General features: G+C 31.7%; 1 protein-coding gene across 1 annotated transcript in view; it reads left to right on the forward strand.

Moving 5' to 3' along the window:
- Positions 1 to 24605, forward strand: part of LOC145329492 (uncharacterized) — a 34858-nt gene that overhangs the window by 1017 nt on the left and 9236 nt on the right. Inside the window, exons 2-18 of the mRNA XM_080173679.1 lie at positions 3442 to 3514; positions 6847 to 6951; positions 7056 to 7343; positions 7438 to 7559; positions 7780 to 7812; positions 8670 to 8784; positions 9915 to 9946; positions 10168 to 10189; positions 11898 to 11938; positions 12958 to 13018; positions 13315 to 13439; positions 13533 to 13591; positions 15258 to 15320; positions 15464 to 15525; positions 15885 to 15979; positions 16499 to 16603; positions 19873 to 19943. Coding sequence (XP_080029805.1) covers positions 3442 to 3514; positions 6847 to 6951; positions 7056 to 7343; positions 7438 to 7559; positions 7780 to 7812; positions 8670 to 8784; positions 9915 to 9946; positions 10168 to 10189; positions 11898 to 11938; positions 12958 to 13018; positions 13315 to 13439; positions 13533 to 13591; positions 15258 to 15320; positions 15464 to 15525; positions 15885 to 15979; positions 16499 to 16603; positions 19873 to 19943 — 1472 coding nt within the window. The remainder of the gene's footprint in view (positions 1 to 3441; positions 3515 to 6846; positions 6952 to 7055; positions 7344 to 7437; positions 7560 to 7779; positions 7813 to 8669; positions 8785 to 9914; positions 9947 to 10167; positions 10190 to 11897; positions 11939 to 12957; positions 13019 to 13314; positions 13440 to 13532; positions 13592 to 15257; positions 15321 to 15463; positions 15526 to 15884; positions 15980 to 16498; positions 16604 to 19872; positions 19944 to 24605) is intronic.

Genomic DNA, 24605 nt, shown 5'->3' on the forward strand with positions numbered 1-24605 from the left:
TCTATCTATCCATCTATCCATCTGTCTATCTATCTATCTATCCATCTATCGATCCATCTATCTATCCATCAACTATTTATCTATCTATTCATCAACTATCTATCTATCCATCCATCTATCTATTCATCTATCTATCCATTTATCTATCTATTTATCTATCCATCCATCCATCTATCTATCCGTCTATCCATCTGTCTATCCATCTGTCTATCCATCTGTCTATCCATTTACTCATCTATCTATCTATCCATCTATCTATCCATCCATCTATCCATCCCTCTATCCATCTGTCTACCAATCTGTCTATCCATCTTTCTATCCATTTACTCATCCATCTATCTATCCATTTATCTATCCATTTATCTATCCATTTATCTATCCATCCATCCATCTATCTATCCGTCTATCCATCTGTCTATCCATCTGTCTATCCATCTGTCTATCCATTTACTCATCCATCTATCTATCCATCTATCTATCCATCCATCTATCCATCCCTCTATCCATATATATATTCATCTACCTATCCATCTTTCTATCCATCAAAGTATTCAAAATGTCAAATTTGGGGTCATTTAATTCATTTCAGTAGAAGGGGAGAGGATGGTGTAAAGGGGTGGATGGGGATTCTTATTTTAGCAAGCTACAAGTTTCACTTAATAATAAATCCATTATAAATGTGAGCATGATTGACATAAATTTTTATTGGCTAATATCTATATTTATAATGATATTATGATTCTTGTTTACTGTTTATATGTATACTAGCAGTTTCGCCCCTAGCCTCTATGGGCTTTGCTCCAAGAGGTAATTAAACAAGGATGACAACATCCATAGAAGCGAAGCTCTGAAATGGAAGGACAAACGAACACTAACACTTGTGAAGTGTCAGAACTGAATATTAATGCATGTCTATACAAAATTGTAATTAAAACTGATTAAATACATGTTACTGTTTAAGGACATACTGACGTTTTTAGGACTTTTATAGAGATGCTTCGCTTATAACACTATACCTTATTGTACTAGGAATCAGTATTCAAAAATCAGATGAATAGGATATTTTTAACATTCAAAACCATTATTTGTTGTCATAAAATTAAAAAAATTAGCTTGTTATAGATGGATGTACGGACTTTCTGGTTGATGTGCTTTCTAAGTCGTACCTAACTGTTGTAGAAAACGGCATGAAAAGTTTGAAATCGATAGGACAATTCTAGCCTGTTTAAATTAACTAAAAGAGCTAACTGTAACAGACGTACGGACGGACCGATCCTAATTATAGAAATATGAAAAAATTTAGAGGATTTTTTTGTGTAAAATAGCTTTAAACCACCACAGGACCAGTAGATATATTCCCTGAAGAGTAGAATCTAATCGGTTTAGTGGTTACCGAGATCTTAAGGGACGGACGGACAGACAAACAGACATCAGGCTACTTTTTATTATAATTAACGCCCAGGGATCTAAGGAACAAAACAATAACCGATTAATGTATGTACATCCCCAATATTGATACATTAAATAATAAATTATAAATACAAAATTGATTGTCTGTAGATGACAATTAGTGGTTGAAAAGTTTTGATACTCATCTTAATGAACCAACCAATAAAAAATCAATCAAATTTCCTAAAGTTGTTATGCCAACGAATATAAAAACGTTATTATAAAACTTTGAAGTTTGGGGACTAGTGTAATGTCCTCTCCCTTTCTAAATAAAACTGCTAACGCTAAACATGAAGACCATGTACCTACATAATTTAAAAACAAAGCATTACCAATAGACAGACAGATAGACTACTTGCTAATTCCAAATTAGAATGATTATAAGAACACTTCGTTATTTGAATATTATCTTTACCTTTCCGCAGTGAGAGAGGGGACATTGGGCTGTTTATAAAACTAGTCTCCAAAGTTTTACAGTTGTGTGTTCAAACGTTTTAACTACTAACTTTAATCTACACAAGGGGTAATTTTGTGTATTATCATTGGGGATATACATCAATTTATTGACCTTTGTCTTATCCCTTTAGATCCCTGATATTTGTAATAATCCATAGAAAAGATTATTCAGTTACATTAAAACATCAAACATAAAGAGGTTTAGATTTAGGTTTAGCCCCCCCCCCCCCTCTCCTCTTCATCATTTAGTGCAATAGAACTTGAAAATATTCATTATCAACTTTAATTCAAAGTCTGATCAAATAAATATTTCTCATAACTATGTTTTTTGCGTCTTTTATTTATATGTATTACATCTCACATATTGACTTTAAAAGCGCGTTTAAAAGATTTTCCTAACAAACTTTTCGTGCACCCAGCCTCAGAAAACGCGCTAAAAACCCCTACGGGGGCGCGGGGGGGTAAGTGAGACCAGTACAGGCGATTATAATATGTCTTTGGGTAATCAAATATCGTATTTTTAGCCGGTGGCAACCGGTGAAAACATGTTTCCTCTTACTATCTACTCAAATGTTGATTATAAAACAAACAAAAATAAACTAAAATCTTAACTTCAACTAGAATTATTTAGGACTAATATCTTTAATTTGTGTTTTTTTCTTTTATATTGTCAAAATACATGTAGTGCATGACTCACCTGAAGTTATTTTGTCTAATTACGTTAATTCTAAGAGATTTTATAATACTTTTAAAATTGTTGGTGAAACACAAAATATATGCCTTTTTCTGTAAGAAAATTTTTGCATATCTTGACTTTCAGACTTTAGAAAGCTTACTTAAAAAGCGTATTTTTACGATTCCTTTAAAATCTGATGTACATTGGGTATGATAATACTCATAGAATGATTAAAACTTGATTTGGGGGTGGTGAATTGATGCCCCTTGTTGCCCCTATGTGCAATGGTGAATAGTCTTTCAAAATAAGTATTTTCCCTTACAGTGCCTTGTCGAGCATAGAAACCCGCTGTTGATATTGGAATGAATTTAAATATGTAGGGGGGGGGGGGGGGGGGGAGTAAAGAGAAGTGAAGCACTTGATATGGAGGTAAAGAAAATATTATTTGAACTTCTGATAAAATTTACCATGATATACTGGCCTAATTATATGCAAACTGGATGCAAAACTTTTTATATTACAGTGTGCACATCTTGCTTTTGTAATTAAAATTGGTTACGCCCCTAGACGCCTCTTGAGGGTCCTTGTGGTGGGTCGTGGGTTCGAGGAAATGTTTTTTTGTTTTAAAAAGAAAAGTAAAAAAAATTGTTGGGAGGGTTATTATTTTCTCGGGGCAATTTCTTTTGGATGTGTGTTGGTAACCTCCCCCAAAATTGTTATACACTCTTCTAGGACATATGAGAAGTTACATTGTAAAGAAGAACATTATCGGTTTAGTGGCTAGCAAGATCTTTTATACAGAACAGACAAACACATACACACATCCTGTTCAAATATCATTGAATAAATATACTATATAGGTTACAAAGATATAATCATGGAGATCGAGGTAGAAGAATCAAACAAGATAAAACCAATTCTCAAAGAAAACAGGTGTTTTTTTAACTCACAGAACTTAAGATCCTTCACACTGTCTGTATGTGATTCTCTTTAATTCTAAATAAATGTATAACGCTTGTAAAATTTACTAAAAACTGCGTTGTTCGTCGGACTGTCAGAACTCCTATAAAATAAAAATAAAACAAGGATGATAACATCCATAAATAGCAAAGCGCAAAAAAAACATGACTAAGAATACGGACAATGAGATTTATATAATATTTGTTAAAGAAAAAATCACGAAACCTCAGTTATTCATACTTATTACATTTTGTATGATAACTGAAAGTCTGACGGTCTAAGTAAATTACAAACTGGATGCTCAGAACAACGGGAAATTTAATTTTGACACTATTATGCACAAAACTTTGAAAACCGGACCAAAACCACTAATGATATGAAGAAATAGATAAAAAAAAAAGATATAAAAATAGCCAAAAACCCGCTAAAATTTAATCCGACCAAAAATTTCTTGTTTCATTTCAAATATTTATAATTTCCGAAAGAGTGTTTTCACAAAGTGACTTATTTACAATGTAGTTAAATAATTTTTATTTAATTAAAATGAAAAGAATGAAAACTATACACGTAAAAGATACATACTTTTTAGAAATATTTTTTAAAAATAAGTTTGAATAATCTTATTTTATATCATATTTGTATATGTGTCAAAAATAATTTTGTACTGCATAAACATTTGTTGACATCTTGTCATGTTGACATCAAATTTAACCCTTTACAGCCAATTTTTACGTGTTTAAAATAGGTGAAAGAACACAAACATGTTAATGTTAATTCATTGCATTGGTATATTGTAAAGATTTAACTTTTTAATGAATTTTTATAGTAAAATCATAAGGCCTAATTATACTCTATACCAGAATACAATATTTATGAAGCAAAACACTCTAAAAGCTACGAATTTTACCCTAATAAAAAAAGCCCTTTTGCTTTGGTCAAAATGACCACGGCAACAGTAAAAATTAATATTTAAATCCCCCCAAAAAAGTTTATTGGGGACTTAATTCAAATTTAGGCTCTGCAGTCTGATTCTACTGGTGTCATAGTATATTTTTTATGTACGTTTTAAAAATAGGTTAAAAACAGTTTAATGATGGAAATGTTGTCAAAAAATTCAGCCTTTTATCATTTATCAGGACTGGCGCACGGACAGACAAAGTATATTATAGAATAGCTTCGCTTTTAAGAATAGATTATATGACCTTTCTAAGCTGTTATTAAATTAGACTGCACAATTTATGACCATTGAGCGAACATCTAGTCTATATCTCGACTATGTCTGTTTGTTAAGTCTGATATACTGTGTTCTTTTATAGAAATACTAGCGGCTTTGCCCCTAGCATCTAAGGGCTTTACCCCAAGAGGTAATTTTTAAAAAATGTAAAAAAAATTAAGTATTTCTGGTGCTGCCATTTTTTGTGAAGTAGTTTCCCCTGAAAACATTTTTTTTTTGGGGGGGGGGGTATTTTCATTTTTGGAGGGGTTGGGGGTGTCCCACCCCCCAAGAAAATAGCTTAAAACCACCACTGAACCAATAGGTATATACCCTGAAGAATAGAATCAGATCGGTTCAGGATCGGACAGACAGACAGACATCAAGCTACTTTGTATTATAGATGATTTTAATCTTGATTTCTATAACAGTAAGGTACGATTTAGAAAGCGTAGCAACTCTATAACCAATAACAGTAAGTCCGTAAGTCTATTTAAAACATTTTGATTTTTAACCCTTTAGACATAATTTTTTTCTGTAATATAATTATTCTATTTATCTGATTTTTGTAAAACTGATTTCTATTATAACAAGGTACAATGTTATAAGCGTGGAATCTCTATAATCAATTCCTTAAAAATATGAGTATGCCTAAACAGTAAACAGTATCTCTAAATAAAAAATAATAAAATTTATATTCTGCTCATTGAGTAAGAGTTCTTACACTCTACAATTGTTAATGTTCGTGTGTCCTACTATTAAGGGCTTCTCTTTTATGAATTTTTTCATCCTTGTTAAACGCGAATCTTTTTCTATAATCAGGGCAATTCCGTCCGTCCGTCTGTCCATAACGGTTAGCTTTTTAGGTGGCACGGTTTGCTCTTTTAGTTAGTTTAGACATGCTAGAATTGTCCTATCGATTTTAAATTAGTATGATGATTCCTATAATCATTCCCAGAAAACATGTTTATTTGTAACAACAATTTTTTATGAGTTATGATTATCCTATTAATCTGATTTTTGGAATAATGTTTACTATTAAATCAATGTATAGTGTTATAAGCAAAGCATCTATATTCATAAAAAGGACTCGTACCAACTATCCCGATCCCCAACAAGGACGAAAAATCAACACATGAGGCACCAAATATTTTTGTTTATCAGCATAAACTTCATCAGAGTCTAAAAAAAATATTACATTTTTTACAGTCAGACAGTCATTGGTTCATTTTACATTTTTCCTTATGCTTATTAATTATTTGTGTTGGATGGAGCCGGACAGAAGCGAATTGCCCTAAAGATTATGGATATGCATAACCATATTTTTCACTATCTATAAATACAAAGTAGCTTGATGTCTGTCCGGCTGTCTGTCTGTCTGTCCGTCTGAGGCTTAAGATCTTTTTAACCACTGTACCGATTGGATTTTACTCTACAGGGTATATACCTATTGGTCCTGTGGTGGATTTAAGCTATTTTCTTTGGGGGTGGAACACCTCAACCACCACCCCCCAATTTTTTTTTATTTTTTTCCTAATATTAAATTTTTTTTATGTTTTTTGTATATTTTAATACATTTTTATATTTTTTTTTATATTTTTTATACTTTTTTATATATCTTTATATCTTAATTTTTCATTCTTTTAAAATTACTTTTCTTCTTTTAAACTTTGTTTTATCAAATTAAAAAGATTGTGAAATCTTCCTTCTCATGTAGGGGCGAAGCCCCAAAAAGGCTAATGGAAAAGAAATTTTTAAAAACATTAAAAAAGAGAAAAAATTCGAAGGTTTTATAAAATATAAATCAATATAAATAAATATAAAAATTTATAAAGAGTTAGAAAGAGTTAAAAAAAGGTATAAAAAGTTGTAAAGAGTTAGAAAGAGTTATAAAAAGTTATAAAATGTTATAAAATACAGAAAACATCTGAAACAAATGTAAATATATTTTTAAAATTCTCCCCTGAACCGTTAGGGTAAAAGCCCCTAGAGGCTAGGGACGAAGCCGCTAGTACTTAAATATAGAGCGATGAACTCAAAACTCTAAAAATTGAATATGCAAAACTTAAAAAATAATTTGTTGTTTCTGTAGTTGGTTGCTGGACAGCAAGAAAAATTACACTCATTTAATCTATTTGAAGCTGAAAATCTTAATATTTGGAGACTTGATTCATTATCTTTTGAAAAAGATTCACAGGTTATGATTACTTATGATATAACAATATCTAATTAAATATTTTCTAGTTTCTTTTTAAATTTCTGTTTATCTTCTATATATTATATTCTTACTTTTGTAAACAGCAACCACTGGATGAAAGAAATAGATTTGATATACAAGAAAGAAAATCACCTATAAAAAAGACTGTAAGATTTAAAGAAAAAATAGCCAATGATGAAACTTATTGCAATGGGAAAAAAGAAACGCTATTCAACCAAATGTCTGGTTTAAGAAAAAGAATTAGAAAATCATTTTTTCAACAAACTGAACAGCCAACAAATATTTCAAATACTGCTACTAGCTTGGAGAAAAATGCCTGTTTACATACTAATCAAACAGAATTACCAAGCAACGAAATATTCTATAAAAAGGTAAAATTTAGATATTTGGTTAAAAACTACTACATGTCTTGTGTAGAATTTCAAAATGAATTCAATTTTATTGTTTGACCATTTTTTTATTAAGGATTTAATTTCCGTAGATTCAAAATCCAAACAAAAAGTTTCTTTCACTTCAAGTTTACTACAAGTGCCAAATTTTGATGTAATGTCAGAAAATGTTGGACACCTCCAGTATTTTCAACCAAGGTTAGCATATCCAAATATTATCAAACCTAAACCTGAAAGTTAAAGGTATCCTGCTTTAAATGTTTGGTTTATCGAATAATTGTAAATTTATCTACAAAAAAAGAAAAAAAATGAGATTAATTCCCATCCTATTAGCTCAAGTTCGCCCCTAAGGGCCGACAAAGTCTGTAATACATTGTGATAAATATGTATGAAAACTAAGAAAACTTTATCTTTTCAGTTTCAACTATGCTGAATCTGTTTTAAAATCAAGGTAAGTTTTCCAGATAATCAAAGCATTGCTATAGCTGATATAAACAACAAGTAGAAATAATAAATATGTTTATTCTTGATATTACAGGAATCACCATTGATAAGTTTGAAATCAATAGGACAATTCTAACATATCTAAATTCATAAAAAAGAGCTCTGCGTTACGAACTGGCCGACCTTAATTAAAGAAAAACTTCGCTTTTAAAGTTATATGATGGGTGTACTTAAGTATACATACATAACCTTATATAAATAATCAAAAAGCTCTGTGACTTTATATGAAGTCAATGAAGTGTACACCCAACTTATGCAGCATTTTCTCATTATCTATAATACAAAGTAGAACGATGTTTGTTTGTCTGTGTGTTTGTTTGTCTGTCTGTTTGTTTGTAGCGAAGGATCTCGCTAACTGCTGAACCGATCAAGTTCTCCTTAACAGGATGATTTCTCATAGGTCCCGGGAAGGTTTATAACTATTTTCTTGGGGGGTGGGACACCCTTAACCCCCCCAAAAAATGAAACCTCCCCTCCCCCGATTTTTTTTTATTTTCTTTACAATCTAAAACACTAAAAATTAGTTTGATCAAACCTCTTGGGGCAGAGCCCCTAGAGGCTATGGGCGATCAGCCGCTAGTTGTCCATAAAACAGGCAATTAAGGTTTACACATCTACTTACACTGCACAATATTCTCAACAAAACAAAGCATTTAAAACGTACGTTTTCGATATCTAGCAAACGACTTAATTTTGAAAGCACTAGATATTCAGTCTAAAATTTTTCATTAAAAAAAGAATTTAAAAAATCATAACAAATCTACTATTATTGGATTTTAAATCCTATAAATTATACCTATTTAGAAAAAATAAAGTGTGTAAAAACTATGAAATCAAGAAGCAATACGGACTTCCCAATTATAATTTTAAACAGATGAAAAGAAACTTGTCAGATAGTGAGCTCCTAATTTCAAAAAAGGTAAATCATATTTATACCGATGACCACTGTTGTAAAACACGAGACCCAAACCTTATACTAAAGTAACAGGATATCTGTCTGTTTGTGTGTCTGTGTATTTGTACCGAAGGATCTCGCTAACCGCTGAACCGATCGGGTTCTCTTTAACAGGGTAGATTCTCATAGGTCCCGGAAAGGTTTAAAACTATTTGGGGGGAGGGTACCACCACCCTCCCAAGAGAAATCACAAAAAAAAATAATTTACGTTTCTCTATTATAAAAAGAGAGTTCAACGAAACATAAACGTCAAACGCAACATAGACATACTTTAAATATAAAAAAAACATTTAAAGTGCCACTAGAGGCCTCTAGGGGCGTAGCCGCTAGTAACTCATATAGTATTACTGACATACAGACAGACAAAACATGCAATGTATACCAAAAATTTCTCCTTTATAGCTTTTAATAGAAGCAAAGATAATCAAGTTTCCCTTAATAAAAATGAAACGACTCTTTAAGTGTCACTGACAGATCGACGGACATTGCAATGTATAGACTGTATTTACGTGTGTAGGTCATAAAAATCGTAAAAAGAAGCCTAGGAAATCACGTTATCCCTTAGTCGCACAGACGTACGAATAATTGAAAAAAACAACAATTTCTTGGAAAAATTTAGGGCTCGTCAGCCACCTGTAAGCCTCGGGGATTTCAAAGTCTAAACCTGGCCGTAAAAAGCCAATCCCTCTTTATTTTAAATATTATAAAGCAACCAAACGGGTTTTAACTAGAGGCTTAGTTGCGGCTGCTGAGCCCTAGATAATTTCAATAACAAAGTAAATCTATGTAGAATGATTTAAAGTGCATTTTATAACATTCATTATTAAACATGAAAATGAAAGAAATATGGTTTACAATCACGAGAGGGTAGCTTTCAAGGGACAATTTTATTCAAAATAAGCGAAGTATTAGAAAGAACAGTAGATACAGTAATGATAAAAGTATTTTTTTTAAGTTCGTTAACTGTAATGTTAACTGCAAATGCATATCATTTATTCTTTAGATTTTAACATCTCAATCTCAACATCTCAAAATATAAAAGCAGTAAACGAGGCCAGAAAAGAAAAAAAATTAAAATCTATTATAATTTCTAGGATCAGCCCATGTTCTGTTCTATTCAACCCAGGTGATTTTTATTTTATGATATTTTATCAATCAATATTATAATAGATTGGCAACGTTAAAGTCTAAAGTTAATCAGTAAATTTTCGAAACAAAAAAGGTCAAAATTGTTACTTTTTATTACAGCACCGTTCAAGTTTATTCATACCTATTTATGAGATTTTTATTTGTATTATTGAATGTATATTTAATTGCAACTAATTAGATAAATGATTTTTATGCTAGTATTAAAGAAGAGGATGAGGAGGTACAGAATTATTATTCTTTATTATTATTACATACATATTTTCTTTTTATACTCAAAGCGTGTTTCATAAAGATCCCTTTCCCCTACTCTGAAAATATGAATGCGGCGGTTAATTTCTTGTTTAATATATCTTTTGTTTTTAATGGATTTTTTATACAATGGGTTCATGTCTGTTCTATGCCATCAATTATCATTGATGTGTAGCATCTCTATAAGTATCCGCTCCTTCACTGACTGATTTATTTCTTTCAACAGAAAAGTTTTATGTTGCCATTGAGTTTGTGCTACTAAAGGTCCCTTAATGTACAATATACAAAACATATATTCTTTTTTAGTGCCAAATTTTTAATAACCCCTTTTTTGGTGGTTACAGAACAAATTTTGCACTTTTAATAGATTGTTGTGGCATGAATAGGGAAGCAGGGATAGGTAATTCTGCTTTGTACACTGTCTGTTCTGCAAGAACTTTTACTTATTATACAGGGATCTAATTATTTGTTAAGCAACATAAGTTTATAAGGGTTTATTGTCTCACTTAGAAAATATTAAAGCTATGGCAATTTTAGGGATGGCAGGATAGGTTAAATCAGTTTGTTGGCAGTCAGATAGGACACTTGTCCATCTCACTTAAGGCAGCTGTCACACAATAAAATAACTTAGTTAGTTATTCCAGTAACACACATTTTTAGGTGCAGTAATCAATATATCACAATGATCACAATGAAGTGTCTAATGCAACTAAATTTTACATAAAGTTAACTTGTACAGTTTATAGGACAGGTCTCAATTCTTAAAGCCTCACAGGTATAAAAATACCACATTTGCAGTGCTGGCTAGAAGTTAGATGACTGTAGTGTATCTTTCTTAGATGTTTTCACTTGCACACAGGGATTTCAGGACACAATGTAGGTAATATACCAACAGTATGTATTTCATGGACCAAGACAACTAAGCCAAGGGAGGAAAGCAATAGGCACTTTTTACAAGTTTTATACTAGTTATTAGAATACCTTGAAAGTGACAACACTAACACTCAGGTAACTCTAAACATCTTTATCTATATACATAAATGAAACAATGACAATGACAATATTAAAAACTGCAGTAATCTAAGATTGAGACTTTATTAATTAAATGTTTTTCAATATCATATTCAATCTCATAAAAGTCAATTTATAAAAACATAAATATCAAACAATTTGGTAAATAGTTTGGCTATGAAACACATTTAATAAACAAATTTATTTCAATTTTAGCATAATTATTAAACACATATATTACATGAATATCAAAAAAGGCATTTTAAAACTTTTATTTAAAAAAGCTATGAATTGTCAAGGCATTTTCAAAAGGCTTTTAACCTTGCAAACCAACATCTTGCATTAGTCATAAATACAACCTCCTCTATGGTTAGGCAGCTTTGCAATGCAGTCATGAAGTGGATTAATTGGTATACATCTATGCATCTATGACCATTTAATATAACCGTTCTTTTATAAATTTGTTGAGAGTTCAGGCCCTCTGTTAATAAGTTAATCTATTCAATCTAAGATTAAAACAAGTATTTGTTAATGATTGCTAGATACATTTAGTTACATCTTATTATATATCATGTAAATTATTTGCATGTTATGAATGTTTGTTATGTCTTGTTTACTTAATTATTATTAATCCCAATGAAAAAATAAATACTTTTTTACAATACTAGGAGCGAGACAATCAACCAATGAGCTTTTCAGATCTTACCAGGTCTTGTAATGTACATATATATAAATTTTTTTATTTGGTTTAACTATAGAAATTAAAAAAGGTATGTTAACATTAATAATTCGTTCATTCTCTGAAATATTTAAAAGTTTTGTTGTTTACATATCAATACATAACTACTTTGATATTGTATTCATTAAATAATTGCTTCAAAAGTATAGACACTACCAGTTTTAAACCAACCAATCACAATTCAATAAAAGTACCCAAAGTTATTGAGTAACCAAAAAAGATAATTTAGTTATGAATCTTAGGATACCATTGCATTGTAGTTTATAGTCCAATTACCCTTCCGTTATCCCTGGTAAACCCAAATTATGTTTATACAATTCAGAGTTCTTCAAGTTTTTCAGCCAAAGTTAAAATATTTTTGCCCAGTTCACAAACAACTTTTGGAGGTCGACCGATTTATTCTGCAGGTCAACCTAAACAAGTACAACTAACAAATGCCTTAATAAAATCGGTCAACCTAAAGCTTCTTTAGGTCGTCCTCAAATTTCCAGAGGTCGACCTATGTTATTTGTGAACTAGGCTTTTTAATTGAAAGTATTAAAGTCAAATTAATTTAAATAATCAAAAAGTTCCTTTTGCAAAAATTAGTAAATAATTTTTGTTTCCAGTAAATAAAAGAATTAGTTACTCCTTGCATATACTGCTCATCAAACATATAGATTTACTACCCTCCACGCTCCTCCCCTATTATGAAATTAGTCGAAGAAGCAATTGTGTACAAATATGTTTTTAAGGAATATTTATTCCTACTAAATGTCAATCTAATTGTATATTTTGATAAAAAACAAAAAAAGTACATTTATTAATAATAGATACATTGTTTGTCACAAAAAAACACATGAAATAACTGAAAATTATGTGGTTTAAATACTTTAATATGTTATTAGTTTATTTAAATGTGGATTATTTTCTTTGTTGCGCCTTATTTCTTCTTCGAGTGTACACGGTCTTGTTTTTTTTTGTACATTTACAAAAATTATATTTTACAGTGACCAACAATTAAAAATATTAAAGGATAAACAGTTGATAAAAAATGTTGATTTCAATCAGGTCAGACTTCTTTATTTTAAATTTTTTTATACATAATTTTGTATTTATTATTTTGATGTTTCATAATAACAAAGAAAATTATTTCACATTATTTTGGCTGAACATGAAAAATGTAATAGCTCTACTACAACAAGCGGTTTAATAATTACAATTTATGTATGCAATTATCATGAAAATATACTTCCATTCAAGGATTATCCTCTCAAGGCTTGTAAAACAAGGATAAAAAAATTAAAGTAAAATTTTTGTTGGCAAATTAAATCTAGGTAAACATTTTAAAATGATTTTAAATTTAGGAAATTTCTGAATTAAAATCATTGACTGGGGGAGAGGGCGGTAAAGGTTGGAAATTTTCTGATTCATTTTATGGAAATTTTAATGTTGGTAGGCGACCATCAATGGACACTGCTTGGGGTAGAAGGTATATGTATTTTTTTGCATGGTTGGAAAATTCTTATGCTTTTCACCCCTTGAAAAAACAAATTAGGTTACTGAATTAATCATCTTTATTTAGGGTTTTTGATCAATATGAAATTGATATAGAAATAAAGAAGTTGAGGAATTCTCATGGTGGTAAGATTTATATATATAATTGCGGCTACTTATTAAATAGTCTTCTATGTACCTTTTTGTGAACATGTCAAGACTATCCTATTATATAAAGTAGTAAGCGTTTTTTGTCTGTCCCGAAGGATCTCGCTCACCGCTAAACCGATATTGTTCTCCTTTACAGTGAAGCTACTTATAGGTCCTAGGAAGGTATTAAACTATTTTTGGGGAGGGTGTCTTCACCCCCCTCCCTCCCCCAAAAAATATTTGTTTTACTCTTTTGAAACTCAATTTTAAAATGGGATGAGGTCGACTTTCCCCCCCCCCCCCCTACCTTAAGTACCCCTAGAGGCTTCTAGAAGCGTAGCCGCTAGTGTAAATACATGGTAGAATTACAAAAATTTAGCACTATGAGTATGGAGCCTCTGTTTTTTAAGCCGGATTTGCCATGGCGCAGCAAAAAAAAATTTACTCTCGCTCAAGGTTTTAAAAGAAGCGTTAACTTGGCTCTGACACACATTTTCCATCTTAAGCCCTTCAAATGGCCAAAAGTAAGCTTTCAATTCCTTTTTATTCCACTAGATAGATTTAATTTTAATGAATAAGCGATCTAAAAAACATTTATGTGGACCACCCTTTAAGTATATTGTTATAAAAATGGTAGGTTACAAAACTTTTAATCGAACAATAATTGAGTAATAAAGTTAGGCTGCAGCAAATTCTCGTCTTTTCCACTAAAAGACTGCCACCAGTAAAATTTGGTTTAAAGTTAATTAATTAACATGAAAGTTATAAGCTTTTCTATAATTAGGGTCGGTCTGGCCGTCCGTATGTCACAGTTAAATTAAACAGGATAGAATTAATCTATCCATTAAAACTTTGCTTGGTGATTCCTGTAGTAGTTAGGTACTATTTAGAAGGCGTAGCAACTATATAATCGTTAACAGAATCTGAGTTTTGGAATACTGATTCCTAGGACAACAAAGCACAAAGTGAAGCATCTCTATAATCAAGTCCTAAAAATGTAAGTATGTCCTTAAACAATATCCTGCATTTGAGTAGTTTTTCAACAAATTTACTTATAATTTTGTTTTGACTTTTATATTCTGATTCTTTAGTTCTTTGTTGTTTTAAATGTACGAAGCAATGAAATATAGTTTTTTATTTAATAAATAAAATGAAATTAAGATACTGATTGTAGGGACCACATTTTTAAAACGTAAATATATTGTATATACACAATTTCTCGCTATTTTCATTTTAGGTAAATAAAACACATACATAAACGGGTGTTCTATAAAGCTTAAGTTCCCTCACATTATCTGGCTATTAATATTAAATGTAAACCTTGTAAATAATTTGTAAATTAATTTTGTAAAATAGATATTTTGAGTTGTTCACTTGTTTAAAACAGAATATCTTTTAAAAGATATTGTTTAATGATCAAACAAGGAGAAAATTTTGATAAAATTTCTATAATTGATCATCTCCATAAAGACTTCATGAAATATTTCTAAACTTCAATTTAATACCTTAATTAAGCTTTTGCCAGTAAAGTTTATTATCTTAGAAATTTATTTATTTCTGCTTCTGTCTACTGTGTTAGTGGAAGTCTAATCAGTAGAACAAAACAAGAATTTGCTACAATTAGCTTCCTTAAATAGATTTTACACTTTGTTAATTCATTTAGGAAAACCAATTGAACATAAAAACTTCCAAGAACTCGGCATATGGGATTCTGTATACAGAAATGGTAAGGAAATTAAAACTTTACTAATTCTGAAAATTGGTGAATTGCTTTAATACGGTCACATGTATAAATAAATTTAGCAATTGAACAAATAAAATTTTCTAGTCTAAATTACAATAAAATAGAAAAATTTTACCTTTGCATAGATATATTGTATTTACTTGAAGAAACTAAATCTTGGAATCCTTGTAAAGAAGAGCTAAAACAGGTGACCAAGATCTACTATAGGTATATAAGTTGCGTAGCATCACAGGTATTGAAATCCGAGCACAAATTTGTAAAAGTATGTGTTTATTGTACTTGTTTGTGTTAATGTATCTATAATTTGTATAAGTAGAAGTTTCATATCAATAACGTGTTTCAAAATTCTGGTTGTTATTGCACTTAACTTCTATGTAAGCTGTTTGTAGTTATATCAAAATAATCATTTGATTTGGCTAGTTTCTTTTCTAGTCTGGCTAAAAGAGGCGATATGAATGATTTATATAATATTATTTTTCAAAATACCTTTCATTGGAGTTTTAGAGTGACTTGATTACTAAAAAAATACATCTATTTCCTGCAAAGGATCTGAAAGAAAGCTCAGAAGGGAATGAAGGGAACTCTGATTATGGAGACATAGTTCTTGATATTACCAATCCTCTACATCTGGCTAAATTAAGGTTAATATTTCAATTCTAAAAACTTTAGATATAGAATTTTCTATTATTATATTACCCACTAGCGGCTACGCCCCTGGAGGCCTCTTGGGGAATTTGAGAATGCCATAAACCATTTTTTTATTTTAGAGTTAAAAAGAAAAAGTATTTTTTTGTGGGGGTAGAAAGGAAACTAAAAATGAGCCCAATGTGCCGTATTCTGTCCTTCTTCAATACTAGGAATGTCCGACTTGTTTTAGATTTGAAGATAATTAACTTCTCTGTCAATTCACTTAATGTAACTTTCCTTAACTTCCACTTCATATCTATTCTTTCTTTCCCCCTTCAATAATCTTTCCACATAAAAATATTTTAAATGGAGAAAATTCTAACCATTTCACTCAAGTTAACATCATTTCCTCTATTTCTTTCACACACATATATTCGCTATTAATAAATTATATTGCCCTTGAACTATATTGGAAATACATTGTATATACACAGTGTTCATAAATAAATCATTTAAGGTGTAACTTATTTTAGAATTGGTTGCTCTGGTCAATATCTAAAGCTTTCGGATTTTGAATTTTGTGTTCAAAATACAGCTTTCGACAAGCAAGAAATTCTTGAATGGTTTAAATCATTCAGGTAAAATATTAAGTGAATATCTATCTCAACATAGATGTTCCTATTTTTATTTTTTTAAATTGGAACCCTTTCAGTCACATTGTTTAACAGACTTTGCTTAATTGGTGCTTTATTTCTTTTATTTATTAAAAATTATTTATACAGGGTGTTTTCTTAATAGGTTAAAAGTATTGCTTAATATGCTTGAAATTAGCAGAAATTAATACTCTATATCTTAATTTCTTCATTGGGTTGGGGCAATTTGTATAAGAAAAAAATACTTGTCGATTTTTAACAAATTATGCCTTAAAAACCGGTTTTTCCAAAGTATTTTTGAATCATGACCAATTTAAAGAGTGTGCAAAAATGCCAGTGGCGTGCGAACCGAAGGGGGCAATGGGGCAATCGCCCCCCCCCCTAGCGACCAAAACGCCTACCCTACCCCCCCCCCCCTAAATGTTAAAAAATGCCCCGTTTTGCTCCCCCCTGGTCAACAAAAATGCCCCTTTTTGCCCCCTACCCTACAAAAAGCAAAACTATCCCAGTTTCCAAAAAAAAAGATCAAGAAATACTCAAACAGACAGTTACTATTCATTCAACCTTACCAAATTTTTTAATTAGTGTAGAAATTAGGTATAATCTCTTTTCACTGAACATAACAAACCAGGTAATAGGAAGTATTTTATTTTGTATAATATAAACTTTTTACCAAAGAAATTTTGTACATTCCCAATGATGATACACAAAATTACCCCTTATATAGATTGCAATTAGTGGATGAAATATATGGAAACTGAACTTAATTAACCAACCAATCAAATTCCATTAAAGTCCCTAAAGTTATTGGGCCAACGAATAAGAAAAGTTTTTATGAAATATTGGGGACTATTGTAATAAATAGCCCAAAACACCTCCCTCCCTGCATATTTAAAGAAAAAAGATTGCGCTTCACGCCATTCCAATTGGTTTCTGCTTTTTATCACATTGTATATTTTGTTGTTATTTCTATAAAAATATTTGTAAACATCAAATATTTAATCAAAAAGTTATTTTATATAAAAAAAAAGAAACAGGGTTGATATCTAAACCTTTTTCTCAACACTGTATGTCTGTCTAAATGAATAACTATATATGATGTCGTATGATTTTCAAGATAAGTTTATCATTTTTTTTGTGTACATACCCTTACAAAAAGACATGTTTTTTTTTATAGCAATTTTCATTAAAAACCCTTAAAACTAACTACACTCTATATTCCTAACTTGATAAAATACGCCACTCTTGTTGTCTTTAATTGAATTTAGTTCAAAGGTGGAGTAAATATTTTTAGGTGCGCTTTGCGCATCGCCCTAATAAATCCTTGGAAACACCACTTCATGAAAAATTGACAGATTTTTAAAGTGCCATTTGAAGAGGGTAGGATATGTTGATATAACTTTTTAGCTTCTCTATAATTCACTATGGCTATCAGTTCGTAATGCTAAGGGGGAAATGTGATTTTCTCAACTGCAATTAAAGATAGAAGGCTAAAACTTAATGTTAACATTCCCATCATTATGGAGTATAATAAACTATTAAAAATTCATGGAGGTCAGACTGCTTTTCAGGACGTTTTTGCCTTTTTTGTATCTTTCACAATTCCCCTATTGTTTGGTCCAATTTATAAAATTTTTGTAGATAAGGGTATCAAAATCAAATTTTGGGTATAGTCCTTTTCGTGACATTGCCTCTTATTTTCGTCGTATTTTCACAGTAGCTTTTCCCCTATTCATAACTCCTGCGGGGCCAATTGCCTAACCCTGTGGGGAAATCACCTGACCTAACTTAACCTAGAATAACCTGTTTAAAGCTATTGTGAAAATACGACGAAATGCCCCTTAAGAGGCGTTGCCACGAAAGAGACTGTACCCCAAAGTTTTCCATATTTCTAAGAGATTTTTATAGCTGTAGATGAAAGCACATATAATTTTTTTTATTTTTAACATAGTTCTTTGTATCTTCAGTTTTATGGTACGATAAATTTTTTTGTGGATTATAATATCAAAAAAATATAATTTCTCATTGTTTTGAGCATCCAGTATTTAATTTACTTTGACTGTCATCACACAACATACAGGAAAAAGGATTTGTGACTTTTTCTACCTAAAATATATATTTATTTTAACAAATGCTCTTTAAATCTTCTTGTCTGTGCTTTGCTACTTATAGATTTTGTCATCCTTGTTGTCATACAATAAAGAAATATTTAAAATCAGTTTTACATATTAGGTAAATTTTTGGTAAATTATTTCCAAAATGAGTTTTTTTCTTCTGCCCCCCCTAATTTTTTTAATGGGGTTATTCATCCTTCCTGCTGAGATTTTATAACATCATTTTTAACCCATAAAAAATGTTTTGTGGTGGGGGGGGGGGGGGAGGTTAAATTATCTTCTATACTTTTTTTTTCGAAGATGCTTTCTAGCTCCCTTCCCTTCGGTCATTGCAGGGTGGGAAGAAGGGATGGGGGAGAAGAGATGGGGGGGAATAGATGGGGGATTGAAATGGAGATTGAAATGGGACATAGGGATGGGGAAGAAGGAATGAGGACTAGAAGGCCCATAATCAAATAATCCCACCCCTTTAAACGCCCTTATTTAAAATTAGTATATATAATCAAAATGCAAAATTTTACAAAATCTTCAAAATGCCTCCCCCCCCCTTGACATAGTGCTTCGCACGCCACTGAAAAATGCGTGCATTTTTAAAAATCAAATTGTCCGGCTTGTGTTAATAGTAGAAAAATGTTACGCATAGCGTTAGAATTGAGATAAACTCTAGTTTTTTAAATATATGTATCATATTCATGCAATTTGTAGTATAGAAGCTACGTTGAAAAATGTGAGAAAGGTTTAAAAGTTTTAAGTAAGTTTGGACATTTTACTATGTACCTCCAAAACTATACGAAGCACAACACCAAAAAACTAGAGTTTATGACAATCCTAACGATATGCATAACATTTTTCTACAATTAACACAAGCTGCACAATTTGAATTTTATACGCATTTTTGCACTTTCTTAAAATTGGCCATTGTCCCAAAATCTTCCAAAAATAGGTACTTTGGAAAACCGGTTTTTAAGGCATAATTTGTTGAAAATCGCCAAATTTTTTTTTCTTATACAAATTGCCCCAACCCAATGAAGAAATTAAGATATAGATTATTAATTTCTGCCCATGGCAAGTGGGTTATCTGAAGCAATACTTTTGTCCTATTAAAAAAAAACCTGTATAAACTGTCCTAAAATATTTTAGAGAAGATTGTCCGGATGGAAAGTTAACACTATCAAAACTTAGAAATATTATGAAGAGTGTGTATCCTGCAGGTTCTTCACAATTTTAAACTTTTACTAAAAATTTGAACCAATATTAGTACTTTGTCAAACCCTTGATGTGTCAAGTACGATGACATCTAGACGACACACACTAGATCCGACAATCCGTTTTTTCAATGTTTGAAAGGGTACTACGTCAAACACTAGATACGTCAAACAGTAGATGCGACAAACGCTAGACAGAAAAACAGTAGATGCGTCAACCGCTAGACGGACAAACAATAGATGCGTCAAACATTAGACTACGACAAGCAGTAGAATTTTAAATTTCGCGACAAACAGTAGAATTTTTAAAGGGCGACAAACACTAGAAGCACCATACGCTAGAATTTGAACTTAAATAGATTTTTTATTCATAAATATTAAATTTATATTACTATCAATGCAGGGATCTAAAGGGATGAGATAATGGTCGAAAAATCTTTGTAAATCCCCTATATCATAAAACTAGTGGTTGAAACGTTTGAACACTCAACTTATTAAACTGTTTTTAACCTATTTTTGAATGGGGGGTCAAAAATATACTAGGACACCTATAGAATCAGACTGCAGAGCCCAAATTTGAATTAAGTCCCCAATAAACTTTTTTTGGGGGATTTAAAAATTAATTTTTAGTGTTGCTGTAATCATTTTGACCGAAGCAAAAGCTCTTTTTTTACTTCGGGTAATATTGTGGCTTACAGAACATTTTTATATAATTCACTTTATATTGATACAATAAAAAAAACATTACTCTGTTCATTGGAAATAATTTTTTTTTCCAAAACAATTAATTTCATTGAAAAATCTAATATTTACAATAAAACAAATAATTCTGAAATCTAACCAATAAGGAGTCTTGTTTTATATAATTCTTTACAATTCAAAAAAAGAGTGTTTTCACAAAGTGACGTATTTCCAATGTAGTTAAATATTTTTTATTTAATTAAAATGAAAAGAATGAAAACCATACACATAAAAGATACATACTTTTTAAAATTATTTCAAAAGATAAGTTTGAATAATCTTATTTTATAACACATTTGTATATGTGACAAAAATAAATTTGTTGTATTGCATAAACATTTGTTGTCATTTAACCCTTTACAGCCATTTTTTATGTTTTTAAAATAAGTGAGAGAACACAAACATGTTAATGTTAATTCGTTGATATATTATAAAGAATTAACTTTTTAGTGAATTTTTATAGTAAAATCATAAGGCCTAATTTTACTCTATACCAGAATACAATATTTATGAAGCAAAACACTCTAAAAGCTACGAATTTTACCCAAATAAAAAAAAATCCTTTTGCTTCGGTCAATATGATCACGGCAACAGTAAAAATTAATATTTAAATCCCCCAAAAAAAGTTTATTGGGGACTTAATTCAAATTTAGGCTCTGCAGTATCATTCTACTGGTGTCATAGTATATTTTTTATATATGTTTTAAAAATAGGTTAAAAACAGTTTAAACCAACCAATCAAAATTCATTAAAGTACAAAAAGTTGATTAGCCAATGAATAAGAAAACTTGTTTATAAAACTTTAGACCCCCCCCTATCCCCATTTTTACCTTAGTATTTTTTTAAAAGATATTTTTTTTTGGGGGGGTGGGGTAGGGGCGAAATATCTTGGGAGGGTGGTGGTACCCTCACCCGAATAGTTATAAACCTTTCTTGGACCTATGAGAAGCCACCCTGTTTATGAGAACCCGAACAGTTCGGTGGTTAAAGTTCCTATAGTAGAGACAAACAAACATCCTTTTACTTTATTATAAGGATTAATTCTAGCGTTTGTCGTATCTATTCTTTGTCGCCTTTAGAAAAATCTAGTGTTTGTCATATTCTAGCGTTTGTCGCGTTCTAGCGTTTGTCGTATCAAGCGAATGTCGTTTCTAGGGTTTATCTATCGAGCGTTTGTAGCATCTACTGTTTGACGTATCTACTATCTAGGGTTTGACGTAGTACCGTTTGAAAGAGTTCGAATAACTTGTGTCATATGTTTTATAAGCTGGAGCATAGCAACTCCAAAACTAGCCAAGTCTTCAACTCCCCCATCTTTATTTTGTACTTCCGGCCAGGCTACACAGATAGACTAGCCGTCAAAAGTCCCATTGAACAAATTCTAGCATTTATCTGATTCTAGTTTGTAGCATAATTCTACAATCTACATAGGATTTTTTTTCTAGAATTGCACGTGCTATCATTTGTCGCTTATAGTGTTTGACGCATCTGGGGTAGAATCAGGGTTCGGAAGCCGCGCTATCAGCCGCGCGGCTGCGGCTGCGGCTGAATCCTAATTTGCGGCTGAGGCTGCGGCTGCGGCTGCTTAAAGTTATGGAAGTGGCTGAGGCTGAGAGTGGCTGAGGCTTAGTGCGGCTGAGAGTGGCTGCGGCTGAATGCGGCTGAGGCTTAATAAGAATTGGGGTGGCTGAGGCTTACAGTGGCTGAATTGGAATTTTGTGGCTGAGGCTTCGAGCGGCTGAGGCTTACAGTGGCTGAGGGTGGCTGAGGCTTTCCGTGGCTGAAGGATTTGTGGCTGAGGCTGCGGCTTACTGAAAGCCGCGCGGCTCATAGCGGCTGCGGCTTACAGTGGCTGATTGGAAAATTAAGCCGCGCGGCTGAGTGAGGCTGAGGCTGAAAGTGGCTGATAACATAATTAAGCCTCGCGGCTGATTCTGAGGCTGCGGCTTACTGAAAGCCGTGCGGCTGAGGCTGTGGCTGAATTAAATTCAGCCGCGCAGCTGAATGTGGCTGCGGCTGAATACAATATTAAGCCTTGCGGCTGATCTTATGGCTGATTATAAAATAAGCTTTGCAGCTGAGGCTTCGGCTAAATTGGATTTTTTAAATGCATTCTAGGACATTTTTTGGAGAGTTGAGGGTGGTTAGGGGTTGTGAGAATAAGAGTGGAGGGAAGAGGGGGGAGGACAGCAGGATTTTTTCAAATGTTTGATTCAGAATTAGTACCCAAATTTTATACTGGTACCCAAAGTTTTATACTGGTACCCAAAGTTTATTCTGGTACCCAAAGTTTTATACTGGTACCCAAAATTATATACTAGTACTCAAATTTTATTCTGGTACCCAAAGTTTTATTCTAGTACCCAAAGTTTTATACTGGTACTCAAAGTTTTATACTGGTACCCAAAGTTTTAGTCTGGTACCCAAAGTTTTATAATGGTACCCAAAGTTTTAGACTAGAACCCAAAGTTTTATACTGGTACCCAAATTTTACTGGTAACCAAAGTTTTATACTGGTACACAAAGTTTTATACTGGTACCCAAAGTTTTATACTGGTACCCAAAATTTTATACTGGTACCCAAAGTTTTATTCTGGTACCCAAAGTTTTATACTGGTACCCAAAGTTTTATACTGGTACCCAAAATTTTATACTGGTACCCAAAGTTTTATACTGGTACCCAAAGTTTTATACTAGTACCCAAAATTCTATACTAGTACTCAAAGTTTTATACTGGTACCCAAAGTTTTTATACAGGTACCCAAAGTTTTAGACTAGTACTCAAATTTTATTCTGGTACCCAAAGTTTTATACTTGTACCAAAAGTTTTATACTAGAACCCAAAGTTTTATACTGGTACCCAAACTTTTATACTGGTACCCAAAGTTTTAAACTGGTACCCAAAGTTTTATACTGGTACTAAAAATTTATACTGGTACCCAAAGTTTTTTACTGGTACCCAAAGTTTTATACTAGAACCCAAAGTTTTATACTGGTACCCAAAGTTTTATACTGGTACCCAAAGTTTTAAACTGGTACCAAAAGTTTTATACTGGTACTAAAAATTTATACTGGTACCCAAAGTTTTTTACTGGTACCCAAAGTTTTATACAGGTACCCAAATTTTATACTGGTACCCAAAGTTTTATACTGGTACCCAAAGTTTTATACAGTTACCCAAATTTTATACTGGTACCCAAATTTTATACTGGTACCCAAAGTTTTATACTGGTACCCAAAGTTTTATACTGGTACCCAAAATTTTATACTAATACCTAAAATTTTGTTTTAATATTGGTACCCAAAGTTTTATACTGGTACCTTAAGTTTTATACGAGTACCCAAAGTTTTATACTGGTACACAAATTTTATATTGGTACCCAAAGTTTTATACTGGTACCCAAAGTTTTATACTGGTACCCAAAATTTTATACTAATAGCCAAAAATTTATTCTGGTACCCAAAGTTTTATACTGGTACCCAAAGTTTCATACTGGTACCCAAAGTTTTATACTAATAGACAAAAATTTATTCTGATACCCAAAGTTTTATACTGGTACCCAAAGTTTTATACAAGTTTTTTATCAGTAGGAATTTATTTCAACATCTTTAGTTATGATGCAGTACAAAGCCTATCAACTCCCAGACGACGAGCCGATGCGCTACATGTTGAGCCACGGTCGAGGGTTTCTATGACATTAACTCAAGGTCCAAGGGGAATTATATCTTTCCTTTGCGCCTGTTCATGTTGCACACCTAGCACCTAGGAACCATTTAATGTCTTCAGTTATAACGCAGTTTCTGCGCGAGATTCGAATCTATTACATTCCTGATGACAGGCAGATGCGCTACTTGTTGAACCTTGGGGAACCAATTCTTTCCTTTTCTGTTTTAGTTTAAGTGACATCTATCCAGCAACCAACTTTT

This window comes from Acartia tonsa, chromosome 10 (genome assembly GCF_053477335.1).
Source record: "Acartia tonsa isolate MP-2025a chromosome 10, ASM5347733v1, whole genome shotgun sequence".
NCBI classification, from domain to species: domain Eukaryota; kingdom Metazoa; phylum Arthropoda; class Copepoda; order Calanoida; family Acartiidae; genus Acartia; species Acartia tonsa.